At 34.1% G+C, this 19,596-nt stretch overlaps 2 protein-coding genes across 3 annotated transcripts; one reads left to right on the top strand and one right to left on the bottom strand.

The window, feature by feature from the left end:
• The first annotated feature begins 441 nt into the window (after positions 1-441).
• Positions 442-7,425, top strand: Tra2 (transformer 2). 2 transcript variants are annotated; one of them, XM_013314701.1, is made up of 8 exons: positions 442-642; positions 738-871; positions 2,559-2,733; positions 3,456-3,584; positions 3,670-3,842; positions 4,370-4,417; positions 4,787-4,932; positions 6,945-7,425. In XM_013314701.1, exons 1-8 carry the CDS (start codon positions 628-630, stop codon positions 6,968-6,970), a joined length of 846 nt encoding a protein of 281 aa, XP_013170155.1. In that variant the 5' UTR covers positions 442-627; the 3' UTR covers positions 6,971-7,425. The 2 variants fall into 2 exon arrangements, with proteins under 2 accessions (XP_013170155.1, XP_013170156.1); XM_013314702.1 differs by having other exon boundaries at positions 6,579-7,425.
• Positions 5,278-17,992, bottom strand: HPS4 (Hermansky-Pudlak syndrome 4 protein). The gene is made up of 10 exons (XM_013314700.1): positions 17,808-17,992; positions 17,146-17,275; positions 16,562-16,666; positions 14,544-14,771; positions 13,375-13,469; positions 13,056-13,287; positions 11,798-12,957; positions 11,525-11,714; positions 11,232-11,449; positions 5,278-11,063 (listed from the first exon to the last, which is right to left on the bottom strand). Exons 1-10 carry the CDS (start codon positions 17,813-17,815, stop codon positions 10,895-10,897), a joined length of 2,535 nt encoding a protein of 844 aa, XP_013170154.1. The 5' UTR covers positions 17,816-17,992; the 3' UTR covers positions 5,278-10,894.
• Between the last annotated feature and the right edge of the window lie 1,604 nt (positions 17,993-19,596).

The raw sequence follows: 19,596 nt of genomic DNA, 5'->3' as shown, positions 1-19,596 counted from the left end.
TTGCAACGTTTGAATACGTGAAAAAGTTAGATTTATTTTTGTTAAAATCTTAATTATGTGTACCTTTGGATTATTTTTATGAACCATTTTTTAAAGTTAACTAAGAAAATAACCTGTTAAGCTGTTACCTGATTTTATATTTTACTTGGTATTTTATTGTATTCCAAATGTAAAATTTTTATCGACAAATCCAAAAATATTTCGTTGGAACCTTTTAAGTATTTACATTGAAAGTTTCTGTTTTATTTATCAAATATCTGGAGAATAATTATAATGTAATTTAACCAGTAAAACGGAGAGATATGCGCAATCTGGGCCATTTATGGCTAAGTTAATTTTTTTAGCGCGCACCTCTTCAAAAAAACGTACTGATTTGGTTATGCGGAAAAGGGCAACATTCAGCAATTTATTCTTGATTTCTTTTTCTTGTTTATTAAATTTTGCCGCGCTTTCATAGCGTCTGGCCGTTTCGTTGACGAACGTCTGATTGACGCCATTTTGTTTTTTGCTTAACCGCGTTGTTCTGTGTTCGTGTTCACAAATTTTATTTTCGCGATACAAAGCTTATAATTAGATCAGTGGTGATATTTCCGTTTTATTCTTGTTGCTTGTATTCTTGTGATCAACATGTCTGATCGAGAGGTACTATATTTAACTCAATCGACATTTATCATTAGTGCCCCGTGTGCTTATTTTACTGAAGCCGAATTTAAAGTTTAGGGTTGCTCGTGTTACAGAGAAGTCGCTCGAGGACCCGCAACGGTTCCCGGGAGCCAGCTCCGAAGCCCCCAACTATGTCGAGGGGACATAGCCGGAGCCGGTCTAGGACGCCGCCGCCGCCAAAATCATCTAGCAGAAAGTATAGGAGCCCGTAAGTACAATCCTATGAAAACTTAAGCGATTAATGCTAAGATTGCTTTCAATCTAGTCCCTTGAATGTTGGTATTGGTATTTGGATGAATTTGTTGATTATAACCTCTTAGGTCACGGTGCTATGGTTGCGCAATGGCACGAGGTTTAGTACCAAAAATGGCCTTGCATTTTTTATGTATAGGAGTTAAAGAGCACAAGACACTATTACATGTTAAATACACCCCAGAATTTTTAAATAAAGTTTGTGATTTTATGAAGTTTGCCTAGTTTGCTTGTTTATTATGATAGATAAAGAAGATTCAACATAATAGGTGTTATGATCACATTTTGAATGATGTCGATTCTTTATAATTTATAGTGGTGTAGTTTTGTATGTTGTCCGTAAAATACATAAGTATTAATTTGATATTTAGCCTTGAGTTCCTAATAAATGTATCATACATTATGTACATAATATAGAGGCCATCTACAAGGTCAACTTTAACGACTCTAGATGGCATTGATAAACTACAACATACTAGATATTTGTTCAGATTTGTATGTTTAAATTTGCAAATATTATTTATATTTTTGTTATAAATAATTAAAAAATAAAATGCCAAAATATACACAAAAATATTGCAATTTTAGCATATAAATACATATGTGATATAAGAAATAATCAAACACCAAAGGCAGAATAAAAACATTTGCTAAAAGTAAAACACTGTTAATACTAAAAATCAGTATAAAACATCGGAGTAAAACTGTTTGTTCAATACTGTAATATAACTCTATGGCAACAAATGGCTTTATCAAGAAACCATAATTTGTCTGATAAGAGGCAATTTTTACGAGCTTGTTTTATGTTCACTTTGAGTGATTTTAATGTTTTTTAATTTTTCAAATATTGATTTCTAAGATCCAATTTGTTAATTTTTTCCTGGCAAATAAAATGAAATACAAGATTTAAGAAATTTTTAAATTTGATCTTTTGAAAGTGAAAGCTTTGAATTTTACTTATTTTTTCGGTACTAAAATAATAGTAAAAATAAGCATATGACCAAACACACAAACTAAAACATCTGATTAATTGAGAACCTCCTATGAAGTCAGCTAAACTAATAAGTAGGAATATAATCAATATTAATTTACACAAACAAATATGCAAGCTTATATTTCGTGGCTTTTGATTGAATTTGCCCATTATTAATTATAATTTCATGCACTTCTAAGATGCTTGAAGTTTAACAAGGTAGTTTATGTGACTTGTGCATATTGCGCGCAGGTCACTTAAGATATGATAAGTCTATGACACAACAAATGGTACATATAGATATCTAATGTCCTGTAAAGTACTAATGTTCATAGAGACATTAGATCATTCTGATTGAAAAATTTATTATGATGATAAAGAGTGTTATACCAACTGCTGTATAAAAATCCATTCAAGTGTAAACAGTACAAACATTAATGTCAATTGTATGTTTTGTAGTCAATTTTTTGTTAATCAAAATATTAGTAGATTTTCGTTTATTTATATTGTACCATTCCAACTAAGCTCTAGGCTTGTGCTAGGACAAGGTGTACGACAATATTCAAATCCCCCGACCACTTGATTGGAAATCCATACCTGTACCATAAGGCTACTGCCACTTCAATCTTATGTTTAGTAGAAAAGGTGTTTAAGTAATATGTTATTGCAGGACGCGGTCCCGTTCGGGATCGCCGAGGCGCGGGTACCGTGGTTCACGGTACTCTCGCAGCCGCTCCCGTTCCTATTCCCCCCGCGGCTCATACCGCCGCTCGCACTCTCACAGCCCAATGTCCTCCAGGCGCCGCCATCTTGGAGACAGGGTGAGTGGTGACATTGGAGATAGGGTGAGGACACTTGTTTTTATACTTTTTATATATAGTTCATATATGCTGTTCTGAATCAAGATCTAAACTCTGTAAATAATAAAACTTATTTGTCAAATTGTATTTTAAAAATTTTAAATTATTTCTTATCTCTTCGAGATATTAAATACTGGCTGTTTTTGAAAGATATTTTTTTTTAATTGTAAAACTTGTCTTTGTTTGGAACAGTGTATACTTAAAGGCCATGTTCACACCAAACATTATATCAGTCACTTGCAATTAATAAACTCTTATTTAATTCCTTATAATTTGTTTTATATAATAGAAATATTATTTTAGTAATTCTTCATAAATTCAGCTACATTAAATTTGTACAACCTGACATCATGTTTGGTTTGTTACTTGGTCATAGTGAGGAATTGGTAGGTTTAGATAGTGCTCAGTACAGGATAATTTATAGTGCCATTAGTGACCTAAAGTAAAAGAGCACTGTTTTCCTCACTATCTTTTTTCATAATATTTAGTGAGCAAATAATAGCATAATGGCAATCAAAACTTAGTTCAAAATATAGATATATTAGATAAAATAAAAAAAATGGTTAATGATATTTATAAATAATTTTTACATTACTTTAATCAGTTCATTAGTATCACTCATGTTATTTTAAATTAGTTATAATTAATTATAAGGATAATATGTTTAAACAATTATAAAATATGGAAGCACCTTCATTGTTGGACAGGAGAACCCAACACCATCCCGTTGCCTTGGAGTATTTGGTCTCAGTCTATATACAAGTGAGCAACAAATAAATCACATCTTCTCTAAATTTGGACCTGTTGAGAAAGTACAAGTTGTCATTGATGCAAAGGTAAGAAATGTTGTTTTTATGTTGCAATATGAACATTAATTTCTGTTATAGTAATAATTAAAAAAAAAACAAATATGTTTATTAGACTGGGCGTTCGCGAGGTTTCTGTTTCGTTTACTTTGAGTCTCAAGACGATGCCAAGGTGGCTAAGAATGAGTGTACTGGTATGGAAATTGACGGCAGACGTATCAGAGTGGATTTCTCTATCACCCAGCGAGCACACACTCCTACACCAGGCATATACATGGGCAAGCCCACGTGAGTATATATAAATTGTTCTTTTTTTATCATCACAGTATTTTACATCTATTTCGACATACCAGTTAATAAATTGTGAATAAGAATCTTTATTAATTTCGTAAGATAAAAGCTTACTCTAGAAAAAAACAACTATTTCCAACTTAGAAAAGCCTATGGTGTATATTACCGAAGTCATAGGTTTCCTATATGTTGGCAGAGTATTTTGAGCAGATTTAGAGTGGACCAACTTTAAGATAAGTTAGCTTACTAAAGGCCTGCTTGCACATTTACATTACTCTGATTACCTACTATTTTAAAAATAAAACGAAATCATTAACAATAAATTCAGCCGAATAACATCAACAGTTTGGCACATCTGTCTTTTGGCACACTTTGAAAACTGGTCTGTAAATTATGTTAGTCATTTTGTAAGCTAATTGCTGTATAAACAATAAGAACTTTGAAGTCTTGTTTGAATATATTATATAAGTTCCCGATAGTTACCTGTTTATGTATATACAATAAAATATGCATGTTTTGTGCAGTGTGAGCAGCAGAGGTGACAACGGATATGACAGACGCAGGGACCGAGAGTGAGTACTTTTTTGTTATAATTCTTTAAATAATCACATCTACACATTTACATGATCAACTCAGGGTTTTTTTATTTATGTCATCTAATTTCAACAATAATATTTGCTAATATGGTAAATATGCAATAGTAAATCAATTTCCTGCTTATACCAAAAAGTTAAAAAAAAAGATAATTGTGTAGTTTATCACAAAGTTAAATTCAAATACAAGTTTACTAGTTCACCTAGGTAGGTAGGGTGAGTACCCTATACACTTAAAAGATCCGGAAATATAAGAGTAATGAAAGTAATTTTTCAAATCTTAAAAGATTGAGCTGTGAGTAGTATTCATCGAAATGTGTGTTTTATGCGCGTACTGTACGTTTGCAGGGAGTACTACTACCGCGGGGGCGGCGGCGGCGGCGGGGGCGGGTACCGCGAGCGCGACTACTACCAGCGCGGCTACCGGCACCGCTCGCCCAGCCCGCACTACCGCCGCTCGCGTCGCTACGACCGCGACCGCTCCTACTCGCCGCGTAAGTCTTACTACCATCCCTAGGCACGCCTCCCCACCTCGCCCCACCACCACCACCACCACCGCACCACTCCCAACCACCAACACTACTTGACAAACGCCGTACTGTTCGTACTAAGTAAGCCCCTTTTCTCCTATTCTTCCTTTGAAACATGATACATAACAGCAGCCACATCAAGTGAGGCATCATATTGCAATTTCAGGAAGTGGTCACTTCGCTATTTTAGCAACATCATCATCTTGCTCGTTTGTCACCTTGTCTTGTAAAAAATACTTATAGACCACTTTAGTTCAAGTTGTTACATAAATCTTTTTAACATAGTGACAAAATCTTACCCACCTATTACACACATACATACTTGTGTATTTCTTCAGGTTTGATGGCTATATAAAGTAAGCTTATTCATACTTATCTTTTAATAAGAGATTAAAGTTATCAAATTCTCTATCCTCAGTATTACTCCTATCCTTGACCTTTTCCATCCTGAAATAACTAATGTTAAATAGGCTCATAAATATTAGAGTTACTGTCACAAAATAACAGGCTGCTGATTTTTTTTTAGTTGTACCCACGTTTTTGTGATGTAACCTTTTTGCTTTGTTTTCTGTCGAAACACGTCTGTTATGTTGTGACAAGTAGTATTGACAAATATATAGAAGTGAAATAAATAAAAAAAACACATTTCTATGATATTTTCTTATAAATATGATAAACGCTATCTACTTCCCAAACACAACTGTAATTTCAAATAAGAAATGTTTAATAATAAACCATAAGTTTTAATAAATTTGTCCAAGTAAATGTTTAGTGAGAGTTAATTAGTGAAGTTATTGTAAACATTATACCAAATAATTTGCTGTTTTGTATTGTCAGGACATTTTGTCCCATATTTATGATGTAGACACAGTTCATTTGATGTGTCCTTTACTTTATTGATGACTATAATGTCGATTGCTTTCGCTCCTTAGTTTATTGTCTTCAATTTTTTATATAAATTTTGAGAAAGATCATAAAAAATATAATGAAACTTTATCATAATTAGTGGTATAATAAATTTACCATAATAATTATGTATCATATAACTTCACATTTCATATCTAAGGAGCTTAAACCACTTGCCATTATTGTAATTTAAGATATCCATATGTTTTAAGGTTGTGATTTGGGTGTGGGAAACATCAATGTAAATTTATAAGCAATATTAATCTGTTTAGACTATCCTAATGTTAGTTATATTTGTACAATTTTGAACAGTGACCATATTGGTCTTATTACTCCTATAGGAGAGCTAAAAAGTATTGAAATGATGGCACAGTATGACCATGAGAATTAATATGAGTTGTTTATAAGTAAATATTAACTGTGTTTAGAACTGCATGTGGTCACTCTGCAATAAGAGAGCATGCCAAAGATATCATTAAAGTTTTTCTTGTATTTAAAGTTATAACTTAACTAAACTTAAATTTTAAGTATCTGAATTGTATTACTTGTAATGTGTGTGTTATATTGTTTGTTTTGTTTCTATCGATTCATCTTCAATCAAAAGCAGCAGAATTTAGCGCAGTAAAATGTGACTTTTGATTTGATAAATCGATAGAATTGCCGCAACAGTGGCCGGTGTGTCACGCTCCTCTTTGACTTTGCAGGTCGATATTAGTAAGTCGGTGACGCTGAGGGCGACACAGATTTTGATACAACACACCCCAAAATGTGTGACCGGCCTCCGTAATGCATTTATACTGTACCCGTCGGGGCCGGACTTAGGACGGATAATGAAATGGAATGACTCTGTAATAGTTTTAAGTGTTACCGTCGCCGCGCTGCGTCGCGTCGCGTCGCCCAGTCACTATTCACTTTGTTTAGTTCGTAACGTTAGACGTCGCAAGAAAAGGGTCGTAGCATAAGTTAGTGCGCCGCGCCTAGTACGGGCGCGTTCGCCTCTAGAATGTAAAGTTAGCTTCTAATAAAGTTCATACACTAAGTCTAATATTGATTTTGTTTGTTTTGAAAAGGTATTGAAACAAGAAGTAAAGGATGAAGTTCCTTGAAAAAACGTAACTGTGTCGAAGTTGTTCGAAAATTTTTCTTGAGAAAGTCGTTGTTGAAATGGCCGTAGCCGAAATTCCCGGGACGGCCGATGGGCGCCGAGAACAGTCGGCGGCGCGAAGCGTTAGCGAACTTGTCTCCTAACGTCTTTGCGAACGGCTTGTCCGCCGCGCGGCCGTAGGGAAGCCGAAGCTCGCTCAAGACTCAAGAGAGAAGTCGCGCGCTCGCTGGCGATATTCTAAATCTATACCCACTACCGCGAACCTAACCCCGCGAATACTATCTCTCTATCGGTGATCCATATGCATTTTATTTATCACATAGTATGTATTTACTGCATATTAATATAATATATATATCATATATAATTATAGATTTGGTGAAGTAATTTTAGTGTAGACTTGTGTTGTGAGCGACTTGTTGAATAAATGATAGTTTTGTAACGTCGTTTCGATCTTTCTTCATTCGTACTCTTCCCATTCTCATCCATAATATATCCTGTCTCTATCCCATTCGCCTTAAACTTGGGTATTGGCAATTAACGTGGCCGTCTTATTAAAATCTTTTTGCTGGAACAGATCTATATATAAACTATTACATAGAATCTATATATTTCTATTATATATTAGTTAAAAATCCACATTTATATGACATAGGTAACGTGCTTAAGATTAGTCGTCAAAATGGGACAATTAATAGTCTTTAGAAATATACTAGTTTATGTAATATTATTTTGAGCCTGTTTTACAATGTCCAAGTTAAGTGCTGGATATGTAACAAAAAAATTAACTGACAAAAAGATCTAGTCAAATTTGCGTTTCGCACCTTATTTGGGGACTGGGAATTGCCAATGACGACTTTATTTGATTAATAAATATATAAAGTAGCTTATTCAGGATTTACTTGGACATTATAAAATAGACCCCTATAGTCATTAGAGTAGTTAACATGTAATATATTTCATTCTGTTTTCTTTCGTGTATTTCTGGGTATAAAAAATGCAGTCCACTATAGGGTTTTTATTAAAATTATTAACAATACTTATGTATAATTAAAAATAGATTCCACATTATCGTGTCCTATTTACTAACATAGTACATAACTATTTTAAGGGTCATAATAAAACAATAATAGGTAACAAAATAATATAGGCAAGACGGAGTATAAAATCCATATTTATAAATTGCATATTGATTTGGACGCGTTTGAATAGATTAGTTAATTTTGTACATTCGTTCAACATCGTAATAAAAAAAATGGAATGTAACATTTTCAGTATTGTATCGAAATGCAACATAATACTGAAATAACAACATAAAATTAAATACAAATATAAAAAAATAACATTGTACACACATAACTTACAAGTCGTATCATGTGATTTATCATTTGTTATGCATACTATCACAAACTTATAACAAATAAACCGTTTAAATACTTTATATAATTGTCCAACTATTTTATATGATGGCTCATGAAATGTCTTCATATCAAGTAGAGACGAATTGAAAAATAAGATAATGTCTCTGCTCTAAATGTAAGTAGAATGAACGCGTCTCTAAAAACCACTGGCTCCGTACTTTTTCGAAGCCTTTCATAGTATAGTTATTGTATACTGTCTAGAGATTATTTCTGATTTTGAACATAACAGATAGCTTGTATTACATACATTGAAAACAATATAATATTAGACTAAAAACTCTTTGTTTTTATGAGGTATTTTAATGTTTTTCACGATATGCGAAGCTTACTGTAACATCAACAGCTAAAATATTTTAGCTATTGGAATTTTATGTGAACAATTAATTTGCATGTAAGAATAAAACTATCAAAACATGAATAATAGAAGCAGCAGGCTTTTTTACTTGTTAATGCAATCAATTGAAGACTATTAGTGAAAGCTTAAATAAGGTAAGTGAGCGTTAAATGATTTTTATTAAATTACTCGCTGTCCTTAGTAGTTATATGGCGATTGGAAGGTAGTTTTAGCTTAAAACATATTGTTTTACATTAAATTAATTATAAAACTTTGTTTCCTACGCTAAATAGTCGGATGGCAAGATTGAGCAGACTAGCGATATCTACCTACGGTGTGGCCAAAGTACTTACGAGCTAATGGCAAGGTCAGTGAGCGTCAGATCTGAATTTTACAAGTACCCTCCTTTACGTTCCACTATCCTAACCCGAAACTTTGTAAACAGCCACATTTTATAATAAATGAATGTTAGTCCGAAAATACTTGCGGTAACCAACTTTTCCTCACATTGCTTATTACTTTAAATGACCAAATATTTTCGATGAATTATAACCGCATGCAATAAACGAGTTTCCGCTGCTGAAACATTTAGATTGGCGTTTTGTTGTTAAACTAAGTTTTGGGTTAGAAAAGTCTACAGCTATGATTGATATACAGATTATGGGAATATTTGCCTTTCTACTCTTAAGCATCAAGAACAATTAACATTTTGTAACGGACAGGCAAAGGCCATAGTTGAAAGACTACGAAGGCTAGTGCTGCAAGTTTGATTAGATAACGACTGCTGTTTATCTGACGTGAACTGCACATTGACTTACGAAAACGATCATATGAATAATCTCAAACATAATAAGTAATAATGAGGCTGTGTGAAAGGAGCAAAAGTTATAAAAAACATCTCAACGATCTTCCGTCTGTATGAAATCCGAGTTATTAACCTGATATATGAATAATTATTTTAGGGACAATTATGAAGATATGTGTTTAACCTGTTAAATTACAACAAACTAATGCTTTTGTTTCACGAACAATGTACGCAAGAATTGTGAGGCAGGAAATATATGGAAAGGATAACTCTTGTACTAAGATTCATATATCGAACTATAATTCTAAAACTCTAATAAATTGGTCTATGGCTACATGTGAAAGTTGAGTAAATACGTTTTAAATTACGAAAAACTAAAATTACTAAGATAATACAGAGGAAATATTGGGTGAAAACGCATCGTATGCGCCCTTCCTAGACAAAATGTTTACCCATTATCTAAATCGGTTCTACATAATACAGAACCTAAGTTTTTACGCTAAGTCTAATGTTATTCTAAATTCTATGAAGTTGACTACAGATAATAATAAGTAGATTGAAAATTACAAAAAATACGCCCTTAGGGGGACCTAAGAAAACTGCCGTCTTAACGAATCTAAGAACTACTAAAGAGTATTGAGAATAATAATTTAAAGGCATCTAGTTTCTGGCATATACGAGTTTTCGGTATTTTTGACGGAACCTTTGCATGGAGGGGCGGCATTGGAATGGTACAGAATTTTTTTCATAATACTAATTACATGCGCAAATAAAATTTTCCAATATGCGCAGTGTGCTTGAATACATTTTGAAATCAGTCTTTCTCGTATTCCTAGAAAGTCAGACATAAAACAAAGTTAACTTAAAAAATAAATTAAAAAACTTGAACTACACTGAGAGCCGATCAGATGTCATCAAGTTTGTAATAAATGTAGATATCCATAGCGTCCTTCTGTTTTGCTTATCCCAATAAGGAGGCAAACAGATAAGGTAAGTTAAAATATAAAAAAATTCGTTGCCATGGCAGCATTTCGTAAATGTCTTCTGTATAAATTTAGTATGTTAGTGACCATTATACATTAAAATATGATAATTATCAAGAATTGTACCAAAATCAGATTGATTTCTTCCTAATGCAGGTTGTGTACCAAACTATAGTTAAACATTACGACAAAAAATGCACTTCTTGGTGACATCAGGCATACTATGGCAATTTAAGAGTGGAAACCACCTTCACACTTAAAACGGCACTTCAGCAGCCATTTAGTCCTTAAGTGGTCCCCTTAGTATAGACTAGATTAAGTATCAGAAATCTACACTAAGGGCGTTCCTCAGTGACTAAGAGTCCACTTGGTCTATATGAGGAGTGCGCAGTGGTCGCGGTGCAGACGGCGGCGAGCGCGCAACGGAGCGGCGGCGAAGGCGTCGGAGGGCGGCGGCGGGCCCGGCGGCCGCGCACCCGACTCCTGGTAGAACAGCTGCCCGCCACCGCAACTAGCCCCAACCACCACGCTCTCTTCGCTCCTGTCAGTTGTGGTTGGTAAAGTAACAAAAAAAGTAACACTGTTCTTCGATTCCACATTACGAACTGCGAATGGCAGTTGGACAATAGAACATAACAGTATTGCTATTGTGTACATTCATACAATAACAATGCTGCACTGTCTACATCTCTGAAAATATGAAGCATACCTCAGTATGTACTCTGAGATTTCCGGGTCCTCTGCGAATTCGTTGTGTATGAGTCCCATAGTGGCGATGTCCATGGCCGCCCAGGGCCCGCCCTTGCGGACCGAGCCCCAGTCAGGGTCCAGCATCAGGTAGCTGTAGTCACTGCTCTCCGCCTCTGCAGGTAGTGGCTCCATGCACTTCTGCTCTATAGGGCCCAACGCGTTTAGAGATGTTTCCCACTGCGAACAAAATATTGTTAAAATATGACAACGACATTAAAATACAACGTCCTTCTTGCAACACAAAGTACTGACCAAAGTATTAATAGTGTCAACATTATCAACGGCTTCGAGGTCTATCAGCGCGAGCAGCGCCATATTGTGAAGCCCACTCACGAACAGCGCGCACTTGGCCGCTGCACGCCCGAACTCCGGCAGCGCGTCCAGATCATCGTCCTCCTCGCCCTCCCCGTCACCCTCTGACTCTTCACGCTGACTTTTACTTCTAAAACATTTGACGTACAAATATTTTTTTTTAGCAAAACAAGTTACTGTATTGCAATCAGCTTTGCCTTATTATTATCTTACCTATCAGAAAAGTTGAGTTGACGTTCCGCAGCTGGAGTTGGAAATTCTCTCATTTCTAAGGGAGTCATCACCCTGCTGCTGTACCCGCTGGACTTGTCTGATGTGAACGCTAAGTGACTCAGCTTTTCCATAAGAGGAGTTAATTGGACCCCAGTTAATTTCTTTTTAAAACTTGCCGCCTCCGAGTCGATCACTGTTTCTGTACTCTCCGTTAAAGATTTAAGAGGGAGAGATAAAGCTTTTCGTCTAGACTGGTCACTCGGTACCGTCTTGTTGGAGTCTTTGACTACTTTCTTAGGAGTTCGCTGAGGTGATTTAGTCATATCAGAATCGAAGTCTTCAAACTTCTCCTGTTCCCCTAATTTAATATTAAAATTGAACATGTTCTCCTCTTTAGATTCCTGCTTCATTCTAGAATAATACTGCTCGAGATATTGGTTGAAAAGCGATTCCGATATGGCAACACCATCATTCCGGAATACCGGGAACAAGGGATCGTTTATGGTGAGAGTGCTGGGACTCCTCGCCTCCTCTGCGGGCGAATCGTCTTCGTTCTGAGATCGCTTTAACTTAAACTTGGACGTAGCTCTGTTGGAAATCTTCCTAAATGTTTCCTGAATATCCATAACACTAGCCAGTTTTCTTATCGGTTCCGGTTTATTTATAAAATGATCTGCTATGCAATTGATATCTAGAACCATCTTATTGTCCCTCTGCTCGCTTTCAATTTTTAATTTGGCACTATTCTCTATGTTCTTTAAAACGTCCGGTTCCACGTCCGGGGATTTTTCCATCGATTGATTGTCAGGATTTTGACATATTGATAGCATGTTGCCGTGAAGTCTCTTGTATTCGACCATCGGAGTAGAACATACGCTAGTTTGTCCCGTAAACTTTGTTTCGTTTTCCATCGCGTCTTCATCGAGGGACTTCTGCGTTTTGAAGCTGAGAGACAGTTTGTTGGGCCTAGGCCGTGGTTTGTTGGTGAAAGGCACTACATCAGGCATGCTGGGCTTTCTGTTTTCTGATGTATTTTCTTTGCTAGGCGGCGATATCATTGTGTGGTCTTCTTCGGGGACGGCTGTGAAAAGAAGGGATTTATCTCTTTTCATACCTCCCTGTGGAAATTCTCTTTGTTTTTCTCGTTCTGCTTCTTGCATCTGGGAAAGAGTCAATAATAAAATGTAAAGTTTAAAATACGTTTTTCTAAAAGTAATAACAAAAGAGTGTCTCTTAGCAAGTATTCTCAATATTGCACCTTTTTAAACTTGGCAATCATTTCTTCGCCATTTTGATAGAAGTCTTGCATCTTGTCGGCTTGTTTCTTCAGCGTGTCGTACGTCTTCCTGGCGACGTAGACGACGAGCAGTTGCGCGCCGAGGGGCAAAGGCGTCTCAGTCTGTACAGTCTCCGCGGGAGATTTTATTCGATATGGGTCCACTACCGTCAAGTAGGAAGTAAGACTCGGCGGCAGTTGTGTGGCGATGATTCTAAACAAAACCCAATGTTCATTATAATTTTTAAATCTGATGCATTCATAGCCGCAATTTATGTTACCATTATAAAAGTAATATTACTTATTATTGTAGAGCACGACTCCACCCAGTACGCCGACACTTTTGCTGCAGTGTTCCAGGACTTGCATTGATTCCATGTACACGGAACTAGCGCTCTGAAAACAATTTATTAATTATATTCTACCCTAAACACGATTGAATTTGATACATTTTGTAATCAACTACTAAATAACCTATAGAGGTTTGATCAATCAAATTATTAAGAGATCCAGTGAACGTAACAGGAAAAGATCGCTTTTTAACCGTGGATTTTCACAGACGATATTTGTATAATACAAAATTATATTACCCTTCCTCTAAACACTAATAAAAATGTAAGATTAGATTCAATTTGTTATGACTATCCCAGTTAAATACATAAAGGTGCGTTTAACATTGTTGTTATCAATGCGAATGATGAATGTGAGAAGTGTTTGTTTACATTGCGGTTATCGTGCATATGGCTACCGTTGTCGTTAAAACAGTTTTATTTGATAATAACTTCTCAGTTACTATACACTTACGTTTTATCTCGAGTTTAATAAATCTAGACTCACATAGAGATAGTAAACCTTTTTCCAAATATGAAATGACCGTTTAAAACTACGTCGAACACAAAAATAATTTAAAAAAGTACACAAACATTTAAATATTAAATTACTATACGAGTACGACTTTTCAAATAGAAAAAAGATTTTCCGTGCATTTCTTGATAAAGAACAAACGAAGCAAATGCTAATTCTTTTTTTCTCGCATGGACAATCAGGCTTCTATTTGAATGGCACCATTAGTTCAGACAAATTATTCCAGTTCTTTGCTTTTTAAAACGGACGAACTGAAGCAACAAACGAGCTTTGTAATTAAATATATAATATAAAGGAATTTATTTGATACGAGTTGTTTCACTTTTTCATTTTACAATTCTAAATATTAAAAGTTCATACATTCAAACATACGTATATCCATCTCGTTCTTTTAGTATCTAACTAATAAATGCTATTGTTTGGATGGATGGATGGATGTTTGTTTGAATTTGTCTATAGAACTGCTGCATGGATCTCTCTGAAATTTGCAATAGATGTGGAACATAGCCTGGAAGAACACATAAGCTACTAATAAAGTTTTTTTTGTTCGAGTCGAGGGCGACAGCTATTATGTTAATATATCACGAATGGTGATAACAAACTTACCTTGGGCAGACTGAGCATCGGCACACGTTGGAAGATATGACATCCGTACTGCAACACTGGTAGGTACGTTTCAAAAATTTGGTAGAGTTTCTCCGCCAATCTTTTGGGATCCTCCATCTGTTCCGCGATCGTATGCATATCGCCATGGTACACTTTGATCATGGACGTAAGCAGACTGGCACGATTTTTTAATACCCAGTCTGGGATATTGCGATCACTACCTATAGCCTAGAAGTTAAGGTAATTGATTTTTTTTATCAATTATTTACAAAAGGATAGTGAAAGTTTCCCCTTATTTGAGATTACAGACCTGTAGGGATAAGCAATATTAGAACAAAGTACAAAACATTGAAGTACGAAAAAACTTATTAAAGTCTAAGAGATTTTATTACAATAGGAACTAATTTACGTTAGCTAGTCTTTCCGTAATTGGTCTCAAATTAAATAATTTGCTACCATTAGCGTGCGCCGAGACAATGCTGCGTCTCTCTTAATGATGCTTCTCTTGTTCGTAGGCCAATTATCATTGTTTGCGATTTTACGAAAAAGGGACTAACAAAATTGTCGACAATAGTAAGAGTTGCTTTCTTTGTTCGTTTTAAATGAAGATATGAAACATTCAGTTTGTGATCGAGCGCAATATTAGCAAGGGTGAACTGACGCGAATTTAAATTTAAAATTGAAATCAACTCTATAAATTGGTACCGGTGATTGAAATCCGGTTACTAACATACCATAATTAAAATAGAGCATTTTGGTACGGATTCAATCTGTTTTTTGCTTTCCGTAAAAACAAACATTTTCTTTGGACCACTACTTTAAACAACAAGTCCTTTCACATGTGTATTAATGCAACAAATACAATAATCTAATGATATCCTATATAATTTCGTAAATAGACAAAGAATAAAAATATGGTGTATGTAAGAACTTATGTAGATTAATAGAAATAAATCAATTATTGTCAAAGACACCAAAATTCTGAAACGATAATATAACTGAAAGAAATATCTAACCGTATGTTTCTGAGACTAAAATCTCTATATAAATCGTCATCTTTGTCATTATCTTTGACAAAACAAAGATAAACAAATATTTTAAACTAAAATTGACCTCAGAAACCCATGGTATACGTGCGAAGCCGAAGCAATTCTCTAATAACATGAAAGGTTCGGTAGTACAAGCATTCAAGATTCACTCTGGTAAATAAAATGTATATTCAATAGCACAAAATATTTGCACGATACATTCTAGTATTTACGAGTTCGGGATCCAAACTACTTAAGTATTTAACATTCCAGCCTTAATAGAATAACGTAGCGTGGGCAGTAAATGTTCCAATGTTACGTAGTGGATAAGTACTGAATTACGTATTATCATTTTTTTATATTAAATAATATTTAGTACTACTTCTTGAATATGTTTTATTACAATTAATACCTTTAAAGGTACGCGTCTATTGGCCCGCGCCGGACACAAGAACGGCCGGCAACGGATTTTAGTTTAGTTTAGTACCAAAACATCGAAACGGCATTTATTAAAAAGCAATCCGTTGTAGGTGTCCGTGCATCCGGTGCGGGACAATGGACGCGTACCTTTAAAATATTTTTCTAATTTCTGACAGAATAACCACATGTAAAAAAAGCATCGAAGTTTTTGCACAGCATGTAAATATTAAAATCTCCGATAACTTGTCCATAGGTGTGTGTTTGTTGGCAATTTGATAAGAACCTTGACACTAATGGAATTATTACGCTAATGCTAATCGTACTAATATTATAAATGCGAAAGTTTCTAAGGATGGATGTTTTTTTGTAGGTATCTCTGGAACGGCTCAACAGATTTAGATAAAATTTGGATACATGTAGAACTATAGTCTGGAAGAATGCATACATGGAGTCATGGACAATAGCTAGTTTATATAATATACAATAATATATTTACATAAATGGATAGAACAATATGTATTGGTGTTTATGTGTGTTTGGTAATGTACATTTAATACATAAGTTACTCACCAGAACATATCTTCCGTACTCTCTAAGGATAAACTTCCCACTTTGTAATGTTATAGACACAGGCTGGGAGAAGAGACTTTTAACACAATGCGCTGCACCCACCACCTACATCATAAATTCTATGAAATTTGTTTAATAATTTAACATAAATTTTTATGTAATTCCCAAACTACATTTGCCAAATCTGAAATGGCTAAAAACCGGTTTGCATACCACAAATGTTGCTTAAATATAAATTGACATGTAAATTACTGTGATTTAGTGTTTTTATGCATTAATATGATAAGATAACAGCTTTTATATTGAATAAATTATCTGTTTTCAAAGCTAAGATAGTGCTTTATGTATATCAGTTCAACAATTTTGATGTTAATTTCTAAAAAAAAAACTACATTATTAAAAACCTTTAATCCAGGTTTATAAAAATATATCAATAAAGGAAGGTCTCATTTAACTATAAAACTAGCATTCAACATAAACTGTCACTCCCAAAGTTATTTAGTGGTCTCCTTAGCGTAGTTTTAGTAAGTATGTGATTACTTCACAGTGACCCATGACAGCGTAGTAAGAAAATTGTGGAATACCTGTCCAGCTAATGCATGTCTCTGTGTGTCAGATACCCAGCCAGGATGGAAGTACAGCACAGCTTCTGCGGGGTCATCCTCCTCTGACACACAGCATTGTGTGTCATACACGAAAACTATCATCATTTCCCTACAGGAAATATACAAAGGTTTAAATGATTGGTACAAAAGTTTCGAAAACATTATTTATTTATACTGCACATTCAGGTACTATTATACTGTTCTCTCATACTAGAAATATTACACATGCTGAAACTTTTTATAAATCTTAAATTATTCATAAAAATTATTATAAATAGTTTAAAAAAATAGTTGAGACATCCTAATATTCTTTAGTTATTTAAAGATAGACATTTTAGGAAAAAAACATATTTATATATGCAATAATCGTGTAAATAAATAACTATTTGTAACTTTTTGTTCAACAATAAATTAACAACGATAATGATTAAATATATAAACTTAAGAATAATGCTCTGGGCGTGCTAATCGCGAAAAAATTAATTAACATTCAAACTGAAATGGCGCCTAGTGCTTAAAATGTTCTTAATATAGTTCTGATATTTAGTACATGTAAAGCAGTCTATATAAATAATATTTCAAAAGCATAATTATTTAATGAGAATCAATTTCAGAATGGACAATACGTTAGTGTTACTTACTTGGCCATTTTGTCGAATTTATTTAGGTTTCTTTTAGTAGATTTTAATATATTTCACAACATTTTACTTGAATATGTGCAAGTAATTACTTATAAATATAAATCAGGCACAATACTCGCTGATATTCATCGTATTTAGAAAAAATTGCGACACACATTCAAGAAACACTGCTGCCGTCACGTATCTTTTGATTTGACTGTCCAATTTAATGTTGCCAAGTGGATTTATTAGTTCTACCAAAAATTCAAATTAGTAGATAGCAATACCAAATTTGTCTATGACTTGTTATTTTTAGCTTGATGTCGATAGATGGCGTTAACTTGAATAAGTCGAATTCGCACAAATTCGGTTAGTTGATATTATCAAGTGTGGATAGTATAATATTTTTATATAAGTATTTTTATAACGTAAAAGTGCAATGGTAATTTCTATTACCTAAAACTTATTTAACATGATAAAGACTTATTTGGCTTATTCAATTTCAATTGTAATTTGCATCGATCGATAGTATATCATGACGGACGTCCGGTTCCGTTCTGCGTAGAACGGAACGTTCTTTGATACACCGATAGATGAAGAAGTGTGTGTGGAATTTTAACTTATACGAGGTAGAATATTTAAACTTTTCTAAGAATGATTTTTAAGTTAATTTGTCATTGTTTTATTGATGGAAATAGGATATATAATTACTAGGAGAGAGTAGAATTTTGGAATAGAAAAAATTATATAAATGTTATATATAAAATAATGAAATATTAAGGTCGTGTAAGGTTTTTTTTATGAAATACCGAAGATAACACTGGGCACTAAATTGACCAAAGTAGACGGTTTCATGTCAAGGTTGCAAGATCCTTCAAGGTGGTCTATGTTAAGCGATAGCTTAACTTATTTAAAATAAAAAAATCCTTCTAAAATAGTAATTGCTACTAGACACAGTATAATTGTATGCAAGTTCATCGACACTTGCACTATTTATGTCACATCGTTATACATCTCACGATACAAGATAGAAAAGACTTAAGAGCTACATATGTAGTATATGATGAATACTTGAAATGTTCAAGCGAATTTCGTATTTATCTATACTCGTTATAAAGCGTGTTTTAGTTTGTAATAATATTTCGATGATTGTGAACTTGTAGTCATCTACGTATGCTTTTTACAAAGATCTTTGTGCAATGAATAGTAATGCACGAGGAAAGTTTTCGTTTAACTTGGCTTTTTCTTATCGAAATTGAGATTTTATTACTTGTTTAACTTAACTACTTTTTACTTCGATCTAGCTATGCTATTAAAATAAAAATGGTTGTACACATTTTATTTCGATAGATATGATGATTCACACGACCTTTGTAGATTCGAGCATCGTTTTAAATCTGTACGTGCACATTTGATGTTCGAAACTTCACCAAGGTCAAGTGAAGTGATGATATTTAGTGGTGAGAGGTGAACGGTTGCATAAATGTGTTTAATTTTAAATATCTGTATGAATAACTTTATACTTTAATTTCTATGCATGCTTTTCTCTCAACATAGTTAAAGGCATACGCATACTTATTTAATAAGTTAATTTATACGTTTATTTACATTACTAATCTCAAAGTTTTTAATAAGATTTGATTTAATAAGTTTTATCTCTTCTATAATTAGAATTAATTGTAGATAATTTAGCTCAGTGACAGAGGAAGCAGCGCGTGGGTCGGTCGTGCGATTAAGGGGCACTACTTTTAAGTGGGACGTCGATAACGAATCGTCTTTGTCCTATTTTGTAAAAACAACCTTACATACT

The sequence above is a fragment of the Papilio xuthus genome, unplaced genomic scaffold, assembly GCF_000836235.2.
Source record: "Papilio xuthus unplaced genomic scaffold, Pxut_1.1 DF827135.1, whole genome shotgun sequence".
NCBI classification, from domain to species: domain Eukaryota; kingdom Metazoa; phylum Arthropoda; class Insecta; order Lepidoptera; family Papilionidae; genus Papilio; species Papilio xuthus.
Note: the sequence above shows the minus strand (reverse complement) of the source record. Positions and strands in the feature narration are given on the sequence as shown.

Coding starts and splice junctions, on each gene's coding strand:
- Tra2 (XM_013314701.1), top strand. Junction 3,843..4,369: donor ATATACATGGGCAAGCCCAC/GTGAGTATATAT, acceptor TGTTTTGTGCAG/TGTGAGCAGCAGAGGTGACA. Junction 4,418..4,786: donor GACAGACGCAGGGACCGAGA/GTGAGTACTTTT, acceptor GTACGTTTGCAG/GGAGTACTACTACCGCGGGG.
- HPS4 (XM_013314700.1), bottom strand. Junction 14,772..16,561: donor AGTACGGAAGATATGTTCTG/GTGAGTAACTTA, acceptor CTTAACTTCTAG/GCTATAGGTAGTGATCGCAA. Junction 12,958..13,055: donor TGATTGCCAAGTTTAAAAAG/GTGCAATATTGA, acceptor ACTCTTTCCCAG/ATGCAAGAAGCAGAACGAGA.